The sequence below is a fragment of the Octodon degus genome, unplaced genomic scaffold (assembly GCF_000260255.1).
Source record: "Octodon degus isolate 3935 unplaced genomic scaffold, OctDeg1.0 scaffold00020, whole genome shotgun sequence".
NCBI lineage: Eukaryota > Metazoa > Chordata > Mammalia > Rodentia > Octodontidae > Octodon > Octodon degus.
Genome location: NW_004524596.1, coordinates 15364318 through 15386780, shown reverse-complemented (window position 1 = coordinate 15386780; position 22463 = coordinate 15364318). Strand labels below are relative to the sequence as shown.

Below are 22463 nucleotides of genomic sequence, written 5' to 3'. Positions count from 1 at the left end.
GAGGCTGGGACGCTCGTGAGCAGCAATGAGGACCACACTCCGAGGGCTGGGGGTGCCTGTGTCCTTGGGTCCCGGCTGTCCTCGGCAGCTGGCCTGGATGCAGCCCCTGCGTGGAGGGTGCAGCGACTGAAAAGGCTTCAGATCCTCAGAGGCATTTCCTGTTTTCCAGTGAGCAGAAGGCGGCTTCCTGTCCAGAGTGGTCCATAGGGACGGTTTCTTTTTTTCAGTGATGGGCGGGGTGTCTGGGGTGGAGGATGCAAGCTTTGTTGGACTGAGGACCAGCTCGTGAAGCCTAGCTAGGAGGTGGCACAGGAAGAAGGGTGGGGAAGGAGGGAAAGAGCCCCAGACGCCTGCCTCTGTCTTGTTTCCTGGCTGTGCTTTGTGTTCACAATCCAAAGTGTTTGGCGAGTACAACGCACCTCTGGTTGTGTCAAACAATTGTGTGTGTTTCATGTGGAGGTGAAGTTTCTCTGGAGAGATACAAGAAGAAGCAAGAAGCATGCAGCCTGTTCAGGGAAGGGGCCTGGAAGCACACAGGGAAGAGCAAGTCTTTGGTCCCAGCCAGATCCAGATTCAAATCACTGAACACTGGATCTGTCCTCCACTGCTGTGCTGCCTGTGTGATTTGGACAACCTCTCTGAACCTCAGAGCCTTCATCTCTAAATGCAGGGTGTGAAGGAGGGTGCCCGAGTATCTCTTCCCAGGTAGGATAGGCCAGTGTTTCCCTCTCCAATCCAGTGCAGAGGGGAGAGAGATCCAGGGTGCATCCGTTTCTCAGCAATCGCAGAGGCTCTGCCGGCCCCTCCTCACACAGCTAGGGCTCCTCTGCACCCCAGGCTCCTGTTGTCTGCAGCTCCTCCCTCCATAACCTGGCGTTCCAGGTGCGAGTAGAGGGAGGGTCAGCTCAGAGGATGGAATTTCCTGCTCAGCCCCATCCTCCCTGACCGGGATGTCACTTCCTCTTCTCAAGGTCTTCACAGGGACCCAGGAAAGGGACAGCCAAGTCCTGCACGGAAGCACTTCGTAGGCATCATCACCAGAGCCACAGCTTCCCTCCCTACAGGACTCAGCTTATGGGAGCTGCTTTAGCTAGGCAGGGGCCTGTAGGGGCACCACAGAGTGACCTTCCTATCCAGCCCCCTCATGCGCTCCACCTCGCCCTGTCACTGTCCTCTGTGTCACCACCCTTGGCTCTCAGCAACAGGCTCCCCTGCAATGACTCTTGGGGGGGGGGCTAAGCTGCTGTGGCACAGGGCAGTGTGACCACTCCACATGACCATGTTGGTCTGAGCAGTGGCCAGCCTAGCGCAGCCGGCCTTCTCCTTCCTGTTCTCCCCTGCTCCCTCCATCTTTGTTTCTTAGGATGATAATGTGGGTGTGTGGGGCTGGCACACAGCAGTACTAGGACCATCTCTAGGTGGCCAGGCCCAAGGACCTGCATCAGGGCATGCTGAGCTCTCCAGCCGGAGCCCACAACTGCACCTAGGGACTGCAGGGACCCAGGAAAACCCACACTTGGGACCCTTGTGGCTTGGCTTTCTTTCTTGTCTCCGTAGCACCTGTCTTCTCAGCGCAGTCCTAGGCGGGGCAGGAGAGGCCTGCCCCAGGACGTGGGGCTCCCTTCGTGCCCATACTGCTGTCACAGCCCACACAAATCCTGTCCTTCCCAGGGTGACCCAACCCCCAGGGCACGTGCTGAGAACTTAGATATTACGATCTCAGGGTTCTGGGGGCAGGAGAATTGGTCAGGGTAGGAGGGGGCCACAGGCGAGGCCAGCTCTCCCTAAATTCAACCCGGCCATTTAGGTTGGTGTAGACGTGTCATTTTAGAGACACAAGCTTGGATATCTTTTATATAACCATAGTTTGATAGCCCTATTATCCATGTGTGCTACTGTTACATGTTAGGGGCAGCCTGGGTCTTCTAAGACATTAGTTGGAGATTTACTTATGGTCATATTTAATGTTTACATTTTCAGCACCCACTCTGTGCAAACTCTGTACAGACAGGGACCTTTGTGTCTTTTGCTTTCTGATATCTAGATAGTTGGTTGGCACATAGTAGGGACCCCATGAAAATTTGTGGAACAAGAGAATAAATGAGTGGATTTTTCTGTGTGTAAAGCTTTTGAATGGCCTTGGGGGTCAGTTAGATCCAAGTTGGAAAATCTGGGCAATTTTCAAATTTTCTTATCCATAGAATGGACATATAAATACACCAGTTCCAGCTGGAATTGTGGGTGCTAAATGAGTTATATAATATCTGATCCTCAATTTTCTCTTCTATAAAATAGGGATAATTGGAGTTTCTATTTCTATTTCTTGTGATTTTTGTGAAGTTTAAATAGGTTCCTTTATGGCAAGACTGTAGAATCGGGAACACAAAATATGCCATGCCAAGCCTAGTGGCACCTGCCCTGTACCTGGCCCCACCTTCCTCAGCCTGCAATGCCCTTTCTCCACCACCTTTCTCCAGCACAGCCAGCCCCTTCCTCGTCTGCCTCCTTGTTTCTTGTCTGCCTCCCCGCATGAGACTTGCCTTGTTCCCTGGCATCTCTGACCCCCTTCCTGCCCAGAGAGGGTCCTTCACTGGAGGAGTGGGGGTGGCGTGCAGCAGGTGCCCCTGGGAGTGTTGCCAGGCAGCACAGGAAGGGGATGGGAACCAGAGGCGCAAAAGCTAAGCTGCCTGCGACACACCAAGACACATGTTCTGTGGTTGCGGCCACACGGTGCAGGAGAAAGAGGCGGGTAGAGTCATGGGGCCTCTGGCGGCGAATCATAGTGACATCTCCCTGATGCCCCATGACAGACTTTGAGGTTGTAGGTCTTATTCTCACCATGATACAAATACAGAAACTGGCTTAGACAGGTAGTTGGAATCTGTCCCAGGTGACAGAGCCGGAGCCACAGCTCACTGTGTGCTGCAGAGCCCCAGATGTCTAGTTTGGGTGGGTCTTGATCTGCACAGGAAGGGGAGGCTCTGATGGTCCCTAATCTCTGGGACACATTCTGAGTCCCCCTGCAGGCGTTTCAGCACAGAGGAGTCTTGTGGTGATTCAGAAAATCCTATGAAGCTTTAGCTTCTTGTGACACTGCCACAGAGGAAGGGCCACCAAAGCGAACACAGCTCTGTTCCAGCCACGGGAGTGGGCCACAGATGGAAACTAGACAGCCAAAACACCTTGGGTCAGCACAGGGACACAGGCAGGCCCAGGCCCAGCCTAGGTGCCGTTCCCAAGGGGAAGGGTGTCTCGGTCTGTTTTCTCTTGTTGTCGCAGAATAACCAAGTCTACCCCGTAATGGCAAGGAGTTCATTTTGCTCACCTCTGGAGGCTGGGAGTCCGGGACACAGTGGCAGCACTGGCGAGCTCATCATAGCTTGACCACAGGAGGAAGGGTAAGCAAGCTCAGGCCAGGGAGCGAGAGGGAGGCTGGGTCCGTGCCACAACCACCCCCACGTGTGGCAACTCCCTACCGCGTGAGGCACTTGCCCTTCACGACAGCCTGATTGTCTCTGAACGCTGCCAACACAGCAAACCCGTCTCACTGGGTTTCAGAGGGGACAAGTCGCATTCAAGCCATACCATGAGGTCAGGCCAGATTAGGGGAGGGGGAGTTTTTTACTGAAGAATAATAACACACACAGAGAAAAAGTACAAATTATAAGAACTCAATGAATTGTGATAAAGTGAGATCACCTGTTTACGGCTTTCCACTCAGGAAAAAACAGCAGTACTCGCTCTGCATCTCCTCCTAGCCACGACCACCTCTTCCAGTGGAAACAGCTGCTGTCCCAGTCTCTAGCTGCATGATTGTCCTTGTTCTTTTCTGGACCCTACAGCACGTGCTCCCCCTTTGCCGGCTTCTTTTCCTGGCCTTATTTTCTGAGATCCACCTGTGCTGCTGCACATAGTGAACCCTTCTCGTGCTCCCTCGGGCTGCAGCATGCGGCTCTTCCACAGTTCTCTCCCCTCCCTCAGCAATGGCGAACCTTTTTGAGCTTTCAGGGAGACTAACAGCCCACTACAGCGCGTGGGCCACAGGTCCGCCACCATAGCCTTGCCCCATGGTCAATGGTGTTTTCTGTTGAGTCGAGGGTGGACTTATTTGGCTGGAGCAGATATTGCCCAAATCTTGCAGAGTATCTGGAGCTCTCCAGACGCAAGGCAGAAACCCTACAGGTCCCCACCGTCCCATATCCTATGTCTGCCTTTTTGATTTAGTCACCCGGCTGATGTGAGGTGGAATCGCAGTTCGATTTAGGTGCGCATTTCTGATCTCTGGGTCCCTAAACCCCATTGTTTTCTTTATATGAGTGAGATCTGTCTTCAAATATTTTTGCCAGTCTCTTCACCTCCAGCACCACTGTCCCACTCTCTAACCCTAACCTTTCTGCTCAGTAGCAAGCCATCATTTTCCCCAACAAGATCATTTGCTAGCCCTCTGCTGACAGCAAAGCCTCCAGGTATTGTGGGAGGCAAACAGGTGTTACTCTGGGGGCAGCTGCTTTCTGCATCCGTGCTAGTTTAGAGCAGCTGTGGCTCTCTGGAGCCGGCAGGCACAGCCGAGTGTCCTTCAGCTAGCGCTCCACATCAACACGTCACACATGTGCTCACTGTCAGGCGGAGCAACTTCAAATAAAAGTGAGATTTTCCTAGTGTCTGTCTGTCTGTGCCTGTCTCTCTCTTCCTCTCCCTCTTTCCCTCTCCATTCTCCCTCCCTCCTCTTCCCTCTCTCTGTACTGGGGGTTGAACTCAGGGCCTTACACAAACTAAGCAAGTATTCTACCATAAGCTGCACCTCGAGGACCTGGAACTGCTCCTTCCATTTTTCAGCTGCAAAGCATAATTAGAAAATGAAAAGTGCACATATTTATGGTACATAGTGTGATGTTTGGACATACATATCCATTGTAAAATGATTAAATCATGTTAATATATTCATTGTCATTCTCATTTGCTTGTCATAATATTCCCTCAGCATTTTTCAAGCACACATTATTAACCAAACCCCTATGCCTTTCAATCTCTAGGACTTATTTTTTTTTGTGGTACCAGGAATTGAACTCAGGACCTTGTGCTTGCCAGGCAAGCACTTACTCTACTGAGCTATTTCCATGGCCCTTAGAATTTATTCTTTCAGTTGAAGGACTTTGCACCCTTGATCTGTGTCCAGTTGCCTCTCAGGTCCCTGTACCCCTCAAGCTGCTTTCTGCTTCTTAGGTTTTTCCTCATTGCTTAAATCCATGCCTCCTCTTGGGTGGTCCCTTGCCAAGAGATAGCTATCTAATCAGAGAGGAAAATACGCGATAGGTGTGCCCCGCTTGGGTGGGTCCCGTGATCCCTGCTCACATCTCCAGGTAGATAGGCGGTGTGGTGGATGGGTGCAAAGTGAGAAGCAGACCCTTCAGAGTGACACTGATGTCGTGGGAGGGCTTTCTGGGAGTGACTCAGGGGCCAAGGGTGCAGCATGGCGGCACCATGCAGGCCTCCGGCATCCTAAGAGGGAAGCGAAAGCATCACTGTGGGAGAGGACAAGCGAGGCCACCCCTCTGCCTCTGGACGCCCAGTGGTAAACCTGCTCCAAATACAGTTTACATTTTGAAGCCTCCTCCTGACCCATGAAGCTAGGAGGGAGGGTGGGGACGGCCCATGGGGAATAGCTAATGTATCTATGTGCCTGTACAAATCTGCCCAAAGGAAACCTCCTAACCAGTATAGCCAATATGCACTAATAAAAAGCATGGGAAAAAATGCAAGTCATGCAGCACAGTTTTGACCAATTGTAATTTGATTTTTCAAAAGTGTACTTTTTAAGTTTCGAAAATTTCTGAAAGCTGGTGGGGGAGTACCTCAGCGTACAGCCTCTGCCTAGCATGCGCGATGCCCGGATTCCTTCCCTAACACTGCCCAAAAGAAAGGAAAGTCCTGGAGAAGTCATTGTGGAAGAAAGAGGTGGAAGAGGGGCTGCAGCCAGGGCCACCTAAGTGCAGTAATAGAGAAGGAGCCCAGTGGCAAAGGGACCTGGAGGGTCCCGTGGTCACCAGGATGGCACAGACCTGGGGGAGAGCAGGAGCCCGCCTGTCCTCGGGGACAGCCTACGAGGGTGTCCTGAACCTCGACGCTCCAAGCAGCAAGCCTGGCGGGGCTGGGGAGGCCTGCATGGACTTGGGCGCAGCGGGGAGCATTTTCCTCCTCAGAGAGACAAACGCGGCAGCTGCATGCTTCACTGCCATCTCCCAGGGCTCCGGGGCACACAGGGTGCCAACCTTCCATGCCGCCACCACAGCCAAGGCATCTGCACGGGTCCTTAGGCCTTCTGGTGGGACCCCAGAAACACAGAGGAGGCAGAGCTCAGGGGAGCTGCAAACGTGTAGCCCAGTACACCTGCGCAGAAGGAAAAGCTGAAACCTGTCTAGGTTTTGGGTTTGGGGAATCTAATTTACAAACAGTGAAAGGCTTGATTGGTACCCGGTGCCACTCAGGAGGGAGGTGAAGTCCTTCTGAGGATGAGAAGCAAGATTTAACGTCACTGTGTTTATTAGGTTCTGAAACAATACACATTCACATCCTCTTGAATACAGTACATTTGGCACAACGATGCTTACAATGAAATAACACTAATGAATGGCAGGAGGTTAAAATTACATCCAGAAAGGGAAAAAAGGTACAAAGAAAGCATCACAATAAAAAATAAAGCCTTAAAATGGAATACGTCTTATATTTAGCCAGAATTATTTTGCACATAATTTAAAAAGAGGTAACTTTTTAAGCCTTTTTTTTTTTTTTTTTTATAAAGCAAGAATGCATTATATTTTCACCTTTGGAGGAAAAGTTATGTGTCTACTTCACAAAGTCTACAATGAGAGAACACAGGAGAACAGCTATCCTTCATATTTTTTGGCATTTTTTGCACTTTTTTTTTCTTAGAGAGAGGGAGGGAGGGAGAGAGAGAGAGGGAGAGAGAGAGAGCTGGAGAGACTATAAAGAACTAGTAGACATGTAAGAGTTTGTCTGCTCCAAATAAAAGGAAAAGTACTCGTGAAACACAGGAGCCTTTTCTGTAGGCCTAAGCTGGACCTCAGCCTCCTTGTGTGAGAGGCAGAGGTGGCGGCCCGGCCGCCAGCTGTGGGTACTAAGGGGCCTAGAGCTGCCAGGTGGAATGTGTCATCTGACCTCGCGGCAGCCAAGAGTGTCTGTTGTCTTGTAGGAAGGGCCTCACCCCCGCAGCCAGGCACACACCGCCAGCCCTTGGACAAGGCCATTTGGCGTTGCCGTTGAAGATGGCTTGGCTGTCCGAAGTTCACAGCGGTGAAGGGAGCAGGAAAGACAGATGGGGGAAGGGCTGATTGGAGGTTGATTGAGATTACGCATGAGTATGATGGGGGTACTGTCAGGTCTCCCTAAAAAATGAGATGATGCCACCGTGAAGATGTCTCTGTGCTTGTACTCCACTCCACAAGGTCGTCTGCCCCTGGGACGTCAAGTTACCAAAGATAAATTAAATTAATCCAATGTTCTTTATCACCTCACTGGTATGCCACACACATGGATTGATATAGCATAATATTCAATATTTGCAATCATCGTAAGAACAGATAATAATTACACCTGAGTTTTTTTAAAAAATAAAGACAAAAGAGAACTGAGTGTCATCGTTAGAAACAAAGGCCGTCACCAGCCAGATGCAAATAGGGACACACTCTGGGCTCAAAGCAGTCACCGTCCACTCTTTGAAAAGCCACAACTGAAAGAACTCCTTTCTGTCCCCTACCTCTGTCAGGGCATAATACAGCGCAGGAGAACTACACATGAAATTTAATATAGCTTAATACACATATATGTTTACATCTTTTAAAATAAAACAAAATGAAATAAACAATAAAATCCCCCCCCCCAAGAATACACCTATCTCTTGGTAACTTGAACCAATACGCTTACAGAGTATTGCACCTGGACATTATTATAATTATTCTTTCATAGACTAAAGTTTTATAATATGCCTGAACATGCAGCAATTGATACCTCTATAGTCAATGAGTTAATTCCACAGGCCTTGCAGCAAACACTATATACAAAAATCTCAAATGTACAAAAGGCAAAAAGCTTCATCAGTGCCACTTTGCCACTCACAAGTGTATATATATTTAGGAACAGCTGGGAAATCCACGTGCAACAGCTGGAATGGATTCCATTCCCTGCTAAGTCAGTTCAGTAAAATAGGTAATCAAATGACCTCCAGGAAACATATACACGAAGCCACAGAGAACCCTTGGAAAGCAAAGAATGTAACACTGTTGGCATAGATAGCTACAGGAGGTAACGTCTCGTCTGGAACAGCGTCCACGTGAGTTGCCACTGTACGTCACATGGAAACACCGTGGCGAGGACAAGCAGCCACACTGTCAGCTTGCAAACCCGTCCCCTCTGGTGTCCGGCCCCGCTCTGCCCACTACACGGTGCGCCTCTTGCCACTTGGGCTAAAAGTGGACGCTTTAGAATTAACTTTAAATGCTTAATGTTTAAAAACCACAACACAGTAGTACTACCATTTTGTAGAAGTGCGCAACATAACACATTGCTGCGGAAAATAAATATCGGTTGTGCTGGGAACTCGGGATGACAGCGGGCCTGAGATCTGCTAGAACCCTGGGTCCCGCCACCGCCGCGGCGGCCTCTGTGTTCAGGTAGAACTGTGATCAAGAGGAGTGCTGTGCGCTTCCCTTTCCCTCAGCTCCACCAGCCCTCATGTGTCGCTCAAACACTCACAGCACAGGTCGCTCCTGGACGACTGGATCCTCGTGTGTATTAGCCCTTTAATAGCCACCTGTATTCATCCTGGAAATTCTATCTTTTGGCCAATTAGAAAGCTAATTTCGATAAAACATTTTTCAAAAGTTAATAAAGTTCAAAAATCAAAATTATTTCTTTCACAAAAGTGATTTCTTCTATGAGACAAACTTGTAAGACTTTGGCATGCTCTGAAGCAGACACCAAGGCGAGCCAGGATGAGCCCTTCCAGAGCAAACCAACACAGCTGGCCGGCCTGTGGCCTCCTGGGCCCCTTCTCCCTCAAGGGCACTTGCCCTCCTGTGGAGGAGGTGCCAGTCTCGTCTTGTCCTGGGCAGAAGGGCAGGGCTGGCAGGCCAGGGGACAGAAGGGACGAGAAGCAGGCGGTGTCAGGATACTACATCCAGTGGCAAAGCCAGAGTCTTCTTGTTTGATATTTTTCTTTTTCTTTATAAAAGAACTGGAGTTTCGCCACGAGCAGCCTCAGGAGTGGAGCCAGGCTCGCCACAGCCCAAACATGGCGATATAGACCCCACTCCTGGCTGCTGACCCAGCTCCAGTCTGGGTTCCAACTGAGGCCAGACCCAACTGCCTTCTGGTCACCAGGAGGTGGGAGAGGATGTGGCGTGGGGGGAGGGAATGCAATAAATAGAGATCGGCACAGGACGGGGCTCCGGGAAGAGGAGTAGCTCTGAACCTTCTGAGCCTCCGGAACACAGGGTCTTCTCAGCACCCTCCCTGCAGCAGCGGCAAGCCCAGCCTACGTGGCTTCTCAGGGCATCAGGTCTTCGCCAAAGTAGGAGAAGCCTTTGAACTCCTCCTGGTTGATCTGCTTCACAATGGCTTCATCCACAAGCGTGAGTACCGGCTCTTCCCGGGTAAAGTCTTGGTCAAAGTTATTGACGTCTCTTTTGGTTTTCTGTGGGAAGACAAGAGGAGGCGCTGAGTCAAGGCTGACCAGCCTTCCAACGGAGCCCCATGGGGGAGGGGGCACTCAGGGGACCTGCCTCTCGCTGAAGCGAGAAACAAGAGGCTACTGGAAGCAGACCACAGGGCTGTTCCAATGAGGCAGCGATGGATGGCCCCAGGAGCAGGTGACAGCGGAGGAGAGGAGGGATGAGCTGAGGTGAGAAGGAAGAAGGGGAGTGTGGGGATGACGGAAAAGCAGGGAAGTGGGGTTCCCAAGGCTGCGTGTGTGTGCGTGCGTGTGCATGTGTGGGCCGGGGAGAGCAGGGTGCGCAGCTCCCGCCTCACATCCCCTCTTGGCATCTGCCATAAGCCCTTTTCCTCCCTGTGACCAGGGAACAAAGCTGAATCCACTTCCCAGCCTCCAGCGCTCCAGACCCCGCAGCCCTGCGTCTGCTTGGAGGACCCCTCTTCTCTGAGCAGGCCTGGGGGGCAGGAGTGCCTTCTGGGACTGTCACCTGCACTCACCGTGACCTCAGTTACGCTCCTGCATTTGTGTCATTCTCCTTGCACTTAGCACACTGACTGGCCACGCTATGTTCATGTCTCTGTCTAGGCCACGAGCTCCGGCAAGGTCCACAGCCATCTAAGTCAGGTTGGGCTCCAGAAGGAGCAATAAGCAATAAGCTTATTGAGCTTCCCTCCGGAAGTGCCCGTTGAGGGAAGTGAGCAAACCTGTTACTCCTCAGCTCAGAAGGACCCAGACATGGGAAGAAGTTCAAATTCCCAAAGGAAGACTGTGTGGCTTAGGGTTGGGGGCACCAAGAGTAGCATCTATCAACCTACCAATAAATCCTGGCTTTTGGAGAAAAATCAGGAAGTATTAGTAATGCTCTTTGCCTTTAGGAGTTTAGAGCTGCACTGCGGAGCTAGTGTGCCTGTCTAGGACATATCGCATCGGCTGGAAAAAACTTCTGAAGAAAAGTCAGGGCTTGGGGCAAGGCCTGAGGGACGGGCCACAAGTGTGTGGGCAGAGATGGGAGAAAGGCTCTGCGGCAGGTTGAAAGCTGGGACGGGGGCGGGGCCCAAAAGACACATACATGGGCCAGCGGGTTTGCCAAGATGTTGGGGGCAGAGTCCAGCGTGGGCACGGTGAGAGGTCAAGCTGGAGCCCTGCAGTGAGCCCTTCAATACCAGCCCGTCCTTATTATTCTCCTTCACCCCAGTACAGCACACAGCATGGTGCTGGGAAGGCGGGAGGCACCAACACTGCTTCCTAAAGACACCGATTTACTGGTACTCCCCAGGGTGAATAAACTAGACAACGAAGTATGTTTAAGGGAAGGTCAGCAAGATAATTTTTCCCCTAGTATAAGACATGAACCCGGAGCTTTTACAACCGGCAACATTCTTAGCGTTTTTTATTTATTTATTAAATTTTGAGATAGGGTCTTACTAAGTTGCCCAGGCTGGGCTTGAACTTGCAGTCCTCCTGCTTCAGCCTCCCAGAGTGTTAGGATTATAGGCATGCATCACCATGCCCTTCTAAGATTAGTAAGACTATCTGTAGGAGAAACAATATGTTCCCTGCTTTGTAGGAACCAGTAACCTAGAAGATATCAATGAGTAGTCCATGAAAAAAGTAGCTCTGAGTCGAAGCTGTTCCTGTGCGCTGCCTGGTCAGGTCCACGGCGACTTCGGCCTCTGAGCAGTTGCCGGGCACGGCAGCTAGGGCCGCTCTGCTTCAGCTAGCCTTCCTCGAACTTGACACCAGCCCCTCTCGGCCCTCCCTCCCTCCCTCCCCGTCTCCCAGGACCTCTCCCAAGAGCAGAGCATCTTCACATTCATCTCCTTGTCTGAACCCTGGGAGACAGGCAGGCCTTAGGATCCCGATTTCACAGCAGAGAGACTAGTTCAAAGCTGTTGGCTGGCTTGGCCAGAATCGGGAAAGACCAGCGTTCGAAAATTTGAGGCATGGGTGGGAATCGGATCTAGGTCTCTGTGTGGTTCCTGTGGGGTGGGAGGTCTGGAAACCCATGTGCTGGGCAAGTGGGAAGACATGGAAAGGGCCAGACTCAACCACCAGGCGACATCGAGGAAACGCCACTGAGCTGTGACAAAGCCAGGAAGGTCTGCCATAGGCAAAGCCAGTAGGAGAGGTCCACGGGCCGGGGAAAGCGCGTACCACGGCAAGGGGTCTGTTTTAAGCAGCGCCAGACTGACTTCAGAATCAGGGACATCCCAGAGGAGGGACGAGTGTGGTCATCCTGTTTCTCAGCATACCAGCTGTGTCTGGTAACTTTTCTCGAGGAGTGAGCTGAGTATTTCAGTCTCAGAGACCTTGGACAGAGGAACCAGGGTGACACAGAAAACCCAAGGGATTCCCAGAAGCAGGGCTTGCAGCTGCAGGACATCATGTGCCCCCCAAGATAAGGAAGGCTCAGGAGCGGCCTGTGGCAGGCTGGCTTGCCTGGGGCAGGGATATCTACACCCTCTTCTCTCAGGTGTACAGGGAGGCCCTGTGCTAAGGGGGACTGCAGGCAGGCGGGACAAAGCATCCCTTAGTGCCACACTGACACAGAAAGGTGCTGCCTGGGAAAGGTGGTGGGGATGTCTTTGCTGAAGATCTCTACGGAAGGAGGGATGCATTCGCTCATGAGGGCCCACAGTGCTGGGTGAAGGAGTCCAGGGGCAGGGGTGGGAGGGGTGGCAGCAACTTCAGAAGCACCAGGCATCACCCCAAAGGCAACAGAGAGTGCACGCTGGGGCTGGAGCTAAAGGGAACAGGAGGGGAGGCAGCAGGGCGAAGACGAGGCAGGGGACGGTCAGGAGGACGGGTCTACCTGTGACGTCAGTACGGATGGGCTGCGAACAGCAGGCCCTAGAGATCTCAGGGCAGGAACCCCTCTTTCCTGCTATACCCCCTCAGCCAGCTACTGTCAAAGACAACATTTATATAAGGAGCCTCAGGACCTGTGCACCCTGGCACTGGCTTCCCCCGTTTTCTTGAATGCTTGTGCTTCAGGCCCTGGTCTTTAGTGTCTATTAGATCAAAATTGCGTTCTAGTCTCCAAATTTCAGGCTGGGGAGATAGCTCAGGGACACAGCACCTGCCTGGCAAATGCAAGATCATTAGATTCCCATTTTTTTTTTTTTAAACATCACAAGTTTTAGAGTGTACAGAAGAGACGTAGGCTGGGTAAATGTAGCTAGGCACATCATCCTGACCTCCAGTTCTATGGTGGGCTCATGTTGGGAGCTACTTGGCTCTGAGTTTCAGGGGTCCCCAAGTCATCTGTGGCACCTGAGTGTGCCCCTTTCCTCACCTTGGCAGACCTGGCTTACCAACCCCTCGCACAACTTGGCTCCTGCTGGGTTCTCCGCGGGGACATTAGGTGCACGTCAGTCACTCATGTCTAATTCAAATCTTCAACATCCCCACTCCGTGGAATTCTCAACTCTGGTCAGTTTGCCAAGACAGACTTGGTCCACTAGTACTGAGACGCAGCTAGCACAGTACCCCTAATTTTGGAAAGGGCTAGGATTGTATCCTTTCCCCGCTGACCCTACTCTTTGAAGCAATGCTGTCTCCCTCATGGAGCAGGCATGAGACTCCACTCACAGTTCCTGCAGGTAAGCACAGAGACACTGTAAGTCCCAGGCCTCTGCGTTCCCTCACTGCCCCGCCTCCTCGAAGGCCTAAGTGCCAGCCTCTCAGCTTGCCTCGCATAGCCTGACTCTGGGCACACTGAAGAACATTCCAGCTGCAGCCCTTCCCTGCTCTGGGACCTTTTCCCACAGCCCTCCCACAGGGGTGGGAAAGGTGCGTGGGGCAGCAGGAAGGCCTGGCTGAGCTCCTGCCCCGGCACTCCTGGATCATAGCGCCCTATAAACCTTGGTCATTTCTTCTGTAAAGTCGGGTGAAAACAGACATCCCACGGATAACCTTAAGCACTAACGGAGAAGCCAGATTTGAGATAGCCAGCCGTGCATGGAGTGGTCACCCAGGAACTAAGCTCCTGCCCTCCCGAACCCTGGCATCTGGGTGCCATGGCCCTGCCACTAGCCTTGGTTGTGCTGCCCGCATGCTCCCTGGGATGCGCCTATCAGTGAGCTGCTGAGCTGCCTGCCGAGCTTTTATTCCTTGGTGTACCAGAGCCAGGGTGCAGCTGGCACCTCCCTCCAGGGACAGGGAATCTCCCTTCAGGGACAGGGAGCCTCCATGGTGCCCCGCTGCTCTGAGGCCAAGGGTCTGAGTCTCTAGGTTCCCTGCTCTCGGGCTTCATGATCGGGCCTCTGCTCACCTCCCTGGTACCAGGGGGCTGGGGGCTCCAGATCTCTGGCCCTGCTGCCTGGGGCTCCCGCTCTTCTGGCCTTCTGCTGGTGCCTGCTCCCTCTTCCCACCTCCCTTTGCCCTTCTTGCAGGAGGTCCTTATTCCTTGAGGGCAGCTGGAGCCAAACGTCTGCTGGGTGCCTCACCTTTTCTCCTGAGCTCTTACTGCAGCCCTTCATAAAATGTGGGCCCTTCTGCCTGCTCTGTGAGCACCACATGGGCAGGGGCTGGGTGAATGTGCTGCTCTCTGCCAGCCCAGCACGTGCTGTTTCCTCAGGCTACTTGCCGGGAGAGCTGGCTGCAGGCACTGCTGCCGCTGCTGCTGTATCCAGAGCCAGCAAAGTGCCTTGGGTTCGCGGCCAGTGGCTGCCATCCTGACATGGGGCTCTTTCCTTTGGGGAAGCGGAAGGGGGATGGGGAGGAGGCTGAGGTCTGGTTTGAGAACAACTGGTGGGGAGACAGCCCAGGGCAGCACTAAGCCCCAGGGGCTGGCAAAACAGGAGGCTGAGGCTTAAGAAATGGGTATCCTGAGTGCTTCAGGCATGAGTTCTCTAACTGTTGGTAGAAGACAGAGACAAAACGGCATTTCTGTTCCTTTTGGTGTCACTTCAGAAATCAGGTCTTGGATTTAGAGACGTGAGGCTGCCATTAGGGAAGGAGCCATCTCTGGTGTCTGGGAGGGAGATAAAACCACGACTACGGGAATCACGTCAAATCCCCCCAGACCCTGCTGAGAGATGGAATCACAGAAGTTGAGTCCTGGGGCTGCCTGGAGCCTCTGCCAGTGTCAGTGTTCAGGCTCCAGCACTGAGGTGGACCAGTGGCCGGACACCTACTTCCTGTCTGGCTTTCCCACCCTCCCGTGCTGCAGCCTGAAGCACAAACTGAGGAGCCAGTGGCCTCTGGCTCCTCTCCTTATCTGATTATGGAGATCTATGGATGGCTTTGTCTGCGAGCATCGGGAAGACTCCTTGATCTCACAGCCAAGCCCTGGGCCTGGCTCTCACACTACCCACGCCATGTTGGCACCTTCCTTGCTCTTTCTCTCTGCTGGAAGAGCCTTGGTAGCTGACTAACCCTAAGCTGGGGTCCTTCAGAGCCCTGTGTGTGTGGCCAGTAGTAACAGTCATGCTGCCTCTCCAAAGAGCCAATCACTGCATTGGAAGTGTGGCTCAGTGGTAGGCCATGGGTTCAGTTCCTCGCACTGCAAGCCAACAGACAAGAAATATCTGGTTCTCTCTGGCTCTCTTTGAAGTCTTCGCTGATACCAGCAGGTTCCATGCTGCCCTCCTTCTAGTTTCCTGGCACTGCCTGGATCCTGCTCTTGGCCACTTCTGATATATCACATGCACCACGTTCTTCCTCACAGTCCTTGAGGTACCTGCTGCAAAGGGGCACACACCGCCAACACTGGACGCTCATTTCCTTGATATTAATATGTTGAGCTGTAAAAGGCTCAAGTCAACAACTTCTGACACTGCCAGTCCTACGGATAACCCACTACTATTATAGACTATGGGACTATATTGGATTATTTTGCTGAATTCACGCACCTGCAATATTTAAATGGCAATGGAATACCCATCTCAGACAAAACAAAACAAAAAAAAGGGGATACAAATGAAGGACCATTTTGTATCTGTACATACCAAATACTTAGGAGAGATACACAGCTACATTCTCTTAATCCAATGGAAAAAAAAAGATTTGTACTAATAGTGTTTGGACAGGATATCCTGTCTGCATCTTGTACTATGAATAACCACTATGAAGATAACAATATGCAATGTATTATTATTGAAACTGTTCTACTAATTGGTTTTGAAACTCTCACTGCTATTTTGTTTCTCAATAAAATTAATAAAAAAGAAATTAATTCACTCACCAAATCATTCCTATCCTAGAAACATTCTTATCTAAGCTCTGCGAGCTAGATCTTTCCATGCAGTCTTACCCCCTACCCCCTGTGATCATGTGTTCTAATAAGCAGAGTGCTTGTGAGTATCTTCGTACATACATGCTCATGTGTGAAGTTACATGAAATAAGAAAGCTGTCCCTGCACAGGGCTGGATCACCACCTCAGGTTAATTCTCAAGTCAGAAACTTCTCCAGACACAGCTTTTAACCCTTCTTCCCCTTTATACCTTTGCTAACCAGCAGCTGCTCAGAGGAGCTGCGGACAGAGACGCAGGCCTACGATCCCAGCACCCAAGAGGCTGAGGCAGGAAGACTGAAAGGCCAAGCTCATTTTGGGCAACTTAGCGAGCGAGCAGGACTGGCTCAAGGGTTGTAAGAATGTGCAGCTGAAGCCCAGCTACACTCCAACGTGCCATGCAGACGTTACTGCGAGTCTGTCACCCTTCCTACTGCTGCAACCTTCCGTGTTGTCATCTTCAGGTGTGACGGGCACGCAACCCATCAGATGCCTCCTGTCTATCAAGACAGCTATAAAAAGGCTGCTCAGGTCAGAAGTGACTGGGGCTCTGCCGACATCAGGCCCCATGGCACTCTGTGGGGTGCCGTTCCTGAGGCCCCGGGCAAGTGTCCATCTTGTTCTTGAGGATGATGCTAGGGGGACAAACTTCCAACAGCCTGGCTGGATAAGGACACAAACGCCTGCAGCAGTTCTCTACTTCTTGTGAAGTTAATTTCCCCTAAACTTCAACATAACTAATTGTTTTAAAATCCTCTAGATATTTCCTTTAATACACTCATCTCAAAATTATTCTGAATCTACATTTTTTCCTGTTTTTAAGCACTGAGAGGAATCTGTCCACCTCCTATTATTTGGTCTTACTGCTTTATTCCGTCACGGCCGATTCGTGCAGCAGGTTCCTCGGCAGCCTGGGCCCTAGACCCCAGTCCCTGCTGCACACAGGAGTCGCCGGAGCAGCTGTGCAGCTCACTGCTGCTGCATCCTGAGGTCCTGTGTCATCTGCTCTGGGATGTGGCCCGGGCCTGGAGTGGCGGGGCTCCCCAGGGGCTATAGATTAAGTATAATTAGTTCCTTCATCTGTCTCAGGCAGGCTTCAGTTTCCTCTAATTTCTGCACTAATCTTGGAATTTTGAAGATATTTCTTTTTAGGGATAAAAAAAACAGCCTTGTTTCTGTCACTATGAAACACTGTGGTTCTCATGCTGGTAGTAGATCAAAACCAAACACAGTTCTAGAGAGGCGAGCCCCAGATTCATGAACTAGAATCTCAGGGTGGGGCTGGGGTGGGCCCTGGCCTCGACCACGTCTTAGAGCTCTGTGAGTAATTCTGATGTATGGTCCAGCTGAGTCCACATAGGGAGCGGAGGATCTTCTTTTTTTTCTTTTTCTTTTTTTTTTTTCTTTTTCTTTTTTTTTTGTATTTTAGGGAAGGGTCTACAGGGTGTTCAGGGTCTCACTACTAGATCAGACTTGTAGTGAGACCTGTTTACAGCCTCCCAAGAGCTGGGATTACAGGTGTGTGCGCCCAGTCTCAATTGTCACCTCAGCATGCCCCGGGGTGCGGCTGGCACGGCAGGTCCGGAGATTGAACCCCTGGCCCCTGCACCTGCTTGCAGGCGCTTTAATCCACTGAGCTCTTTGGCTCTTCATTTTTCTAATCACTTTCAGAAGGACTTTTTCAGGTCTAAATGCCTGTTTAGGAGTCTAAGTTGTTTTAGATTTAGTTTGCTTTCACGTTCACATTCTATACTGGTGGTCCTCAGTCTCACTCCTCTTTTCCATGGGTCTGTATAAAATGGGACATCTGACAGCCCCCTGGACAGTCACTCTGGCTTCTTTACATGTTGCCCTCTGAGATGTGGTGGAGCTAGCTGGTGTGGCCTCCGTGTTCATACCCCGACAATGTGGATTCCCTTCCTGATCCTCCAATTATTCATCCTTCTGTCCCTGGGTAAGTCAGTCTCTTTGTGGCCCCATCTTCTCACCATTACGGGGACATTCCATATCTGTGATAAGAATCAAGCAATGCATCACATGGCGTGAGCAGGACACAACATTTTGTGGACCACACTGCACTGACACACAGCTCCGCTTTAGGATGATCCTTCAGGGAGAGATTTCTACTTGGTCTTTGTTCACAAAATGACCTTTGCTTTACCTGGAAAACCTCCCTCTCCTGTGTCCATTAAATCTAGAACTAGCCAGTCTTTGCTCAAAGAGCCTCCTGTGTGGCTACCCAAAAGAATGTTCTCTTCAGCCCTATATGTCTTTTTCTCAGTGACAGGCTATTCATAATATGCGCTTGGTGTATCCCGTGGGCTATCTTTAAACTTTCGGAAGACTGGAAGAAGATGGGCTTTACAGAGCATGCGTGTTCTTTTCTCTGTGGTGAGCTATGTGTCCGTGCGTGGGGGAGCCTGGGGCAACTGGAGCCACGGAGCCAGGTGAGCTGGGGTGCAGGTGTCACCTCAGCTACACTGCCTGTCGGGGACATGGACCCAGAAATGATTTTCAAATGTTGCCAGTTTGTTTTTTCAAAAACACGTTCTCTTAGCTGAATGGGCCACACAGCCCTCCAGTTTGTGAACTTACTTTTACTTGTGAGGGGAGAAGAAAATAAAGACCCATCTGCTGTTAAGGACAGATGATCAGCTTCCTCGTAGTTCCTGATCAAACCTCGCCTGAAGGGGAGGCTTGCCAGTGCCGTGTGCACAGGGGGGCCACCATGTCCTCGCAAGCCCTCCCCTCCAATCTGATGGCTGCACCCTACACTTCTGGGGGGCCGGGGCTACTTCACTCCCAGGGTGGGCAGTCTGGAAGACGGACCACATTCGTGCACACCACCAGCCACTTGGAACGAGTAAGCCACAGCTGATTCTGCCAGCACAGCTGATGGCCCGAATTCCACCTTTTCCCCTCTTCCCCTCCCCACTGGCTATTGTTTGCTAAACTATAAAAAAAATGTATTTGTACAAATTCCATTGAAGAGTTATCTTGGAAAAAGAAAACAGCCAATTCTATTTTCACTCATTAGTTAGCACCTCTCCCCTCCGCTACACCCTAAAAAGTCTTCACTGATCAAAGGAGTTCAGCTGGCTACGACTGTCCGTGAACTAGCTACGGAAGGGCAGGTTGCTACGAAACGTGCATTCTGACACTTGCTCCCGGCTGTCCCTGAAGGCCGGGTTGGGGACAGTGCACATTTGGGAGCCTCCAGGAGGGCAGAGCCGATGCATACCTGCTGGGTGAGCCCTGCTCCTGCAGAAGCCCGCAACACAGTCCTGTCTGTTGTGGGTCTGGAGAGCTTTTCAAAGGGACGCTCGAGCCTGCTTCTGCCTGCACATCCTATGGAGCAATCATTCCAAGCAGAAGTGAAGACCTGAAACTTCCTTAGCCTGGAGCTCCCACCCCTGTCCTGCCATGTCACCGCTACCAGTGGGGTTCCAACAAAGCCATGGACTGGGCTTAGAATTTTCATGTGTCATGTAGCAATTCTTCAACCACTGAAAGAGATAGTGTGCTGTCCCAAAGCAGGTAGAGGGTGAGTTTGGTTGCAGTTTGTTGGCACCTCCCCTTGAGGAGTGGCCCTGGGGTCCCACAGGACCATGTGACACACCACGGAGAAGCTGTTTGTGGGGGCACATTTGGATTTTCCTGGTAGAAAATTTACTCCCAGGTTCTCAGTTCTTCAGTGAAGAACTACTTCCAGAACCTGGCAGTGTCCTTTCGCTCCAGCCCCTTGGACCACAGGGGTCCCGTAGGGAATGGGCTGAGACAGTTCCCCAGCATAGTCTGATTCCCTAAAGGCTCTTCGCATAGGTCTCTTTTTTCTCACCCACGACTTGGAATGGAACCCAGGCCTCACACAAGCGAGGCAAGCACTCTACCACTGACTCTTGGCCCTTTTAAGATTTTACTTTGAGACAGGTTCTCACTAAGTTTCCCAGGCTAGGCTGGAACTTGTGACCCTCTGGCCTCAGGCTCCTGAATACCTGGGCTTACAGGTGTGCATACCACAACCCAACTTTAAAAGAGAGTTCTTTTAAAAGCAGGCAAACCAAAGGCCTTAGCTCCAGGGCCCTCTTTTCCCATTCTTCTTGGAGAATGCAACCTGCTGGGTGGTTCTGAAGGGTGGGACCCAGTCCTCCCAGCCCAGCCCAGGTCCACATAGAGGTACACTCTGGCTCCAACTGCTGACTCCAAAAATACAAAGCATAAGATCCAGCTAAGGGTTATCTGGGGCCTGTAATCACAGATGAGTCCACATTGTCGGGGCACACTCATATCACCCAGTGTGTGGATACAGCGTACACTAACATGACACAGGCCAGGCCCGCTCCCGGCCCAGGTGGCTCCTGGGTTTTGGCACCCTGACAAGGCAGGCACCCTGGCAGACAAGGCAGGCCTGGAACAGCTGCTGCCACCAGCAGAGCCCAGCCTGGCCTTGCCTGCTCCCCTTTAGCTGACTGGCTCCCTGCCCACAGCCCAGCAGACAGCACGAGGCTTTCTCTGTGCAGCTGAGCCCGCCATTCTCCATGAGCAGAAATCTGAGCCAGTACAGGCTCACTCCCCAGCTCAGGGCTGCAGAGGAGCTCCGAAACCTGCCGTGAGAGGAGGGCCCGGTGCAGCTGTGCGGGAAGGGAGATTCGCCTGGGACCTGAGCTCTCCCTCCTATGCCTTGACCTCCTGCCACTCCGTGCTATTCTTTCCTGCACTTCTTGAAACTGAGGTTAAACGACATCTCAGCTAGTGCCTATCTTTTCCCAGAGATGAGCTCTGTGTGGCATCCACCTCAGGTTCCCACCCTGCCATTTGCCAGGGACAGCCTCATGTTTTTCATGTGGAAAACACAGCAAAGTTCCTACTGTGGACCTGGCCAGGTGCTAGTACCGCTCTAAGGGCCTGGACACCTGACTCACATATCCCACGCCACCCTAAGGGCAGCCAGTGCCAGCACATGCCCACTGCTGCGAAGATGGGAATCAGCCTCCAAGGCGTTAAACAGCTGGCCGTTGCCAGGAAGACCTGAGTTCAGCTTCTCTGACCCAGAGGCTGGGTTCCCTGGCAAGTGCCAACCGCCTCCCACCACGAGCTGCCACCACAGGAGGCCTCTGTGCGGCTGTCTGCATGCAGGTCTGAAGCACTCTGCCTGGCACAAGCCTCAAGTGCAGTGGTTGCTGCCAGCAGCGGTGCTGTACTAAAAACAAACCATTGTGTTCTGGCTCCACGCTCCCCAGAGTGCATGAGGCCACCACCCCCACTAGGCCTTCTGGGGTCATTTCTTAGACAGCAGAGGTGCAGCAGGGCATCGCCCTTAGAAAGGCTGCACTATGACCACAAGCAAGAAATACATTTTACACATGAGCTATTGCACAACTCGCGCCGGCACCCTGAAAAACTCAGCAAGCTCTAGTTTACTACCTGTGAAAAGTTCTGTACTCTAATACCCCATCCCTTCCCATTCTCTCTCTCCACTCCTATTCTACTCTCCCCTCACTTATCCTATGCTTTATTCATTTTTTTCCCTTGCATCTGACTCACTAAAGTGACTTGACAACCTGGGCTGCATGAACTCTGAAATAGGATCAATAGGTCTCTGGGGTCCAGAGCCCAAACACGATGGAGAAAACATGGTCTGGGAATCCAGAAACAGCCCTTGGAGGAGAAGCAGCCCCTGCCTGCCGTGGCCTGCCTGGGGCCTGCTCTTGCTGAGCAATGGGACGTGCAGTGGCAGGATTCAGGCGGGGCGCATGGGAAGCCTTGGTCTCCTGCTGGAAGCAGGTGCGCCAGCGGTGGCCACGCTGCCCTCACTCTCCCGGTGCAGGCCCGCCTCACTCAGGATCCCCTTCTCACGGATCCGCACTGCGAACAGCTGGTGGGGTCTAGCCATTCCAGGGATATTTTTGGTACTAAAGGAGACACTTCCAGGATGGGCCTGGCAAAGGTCATGTTCTTCCACTAGCCAATCTGCCCCCTTGCCTTATTTATGAAAATGTTCTAGATAGAGATCAGTTCTCTTGGCCTAGGACTTATTATTGTGCTGCCTGCTGGCTTTGAAACAGGAATTGCAAACATGCGAACGTGCGCCTCTTGCATCGAGATGAGGTCACCCACCTCCTTTCACCATTCAACAGTGATTTCAGCTTTCCTACTACAGGATCTAGCTGCCCCAATTTCCAGGCATAGAAGGAACAAGTTGGGGGGGGGGGGGGCACAGAAGGAGATAAGAGAATTTACAGAAGGATTTGGGAAATGTGCCCTAGACAAATGGCATAGATCTACTGAATTCACTTAATTGCTGATTTAGATTAACACCTGCTGTACGCCAGGAAGGATGCAAAACGCTGGGGACACCTGCCAGCAAGGCAGCTGAGCCCCTTTCCCTTGGGGGAGCAACCACACAGTGCAGCCCTTGACTGCTGGGTGACAAGGACATGGGGATCCAGTAGGCGATGAGCATGTGTGTGTGGGGGGAAGTATGTGATGGAATCAGTCTA

The 22463-nt window shown here is 51.8% G+C and overlaps 1 protein-coding gene across 1 annotated transcript in view; it reads right to left on the bottom strand.

Annotated features, from left to right (window-relative positions):
• Nucleotides 1–6518: 6518 nt before the first annotated feature.
• Prkce (protein kinase C epsilon) overlaps nt 6519–22463 on the bottom strand; it is a 503843-nt gene continuing 487898 nt past the window's right edge. The window contains exon 15 of the mRNA XM_012513910.2: nt 6519–9709. Coding sequence (XP_012369364.1) covers nt 9563–9709 — 147 coding nt within the window. The 3' untranslated portion in view covers nt 6519–9562. The remainder of the gene's footprint in view (nt 9710–22463) is intronic.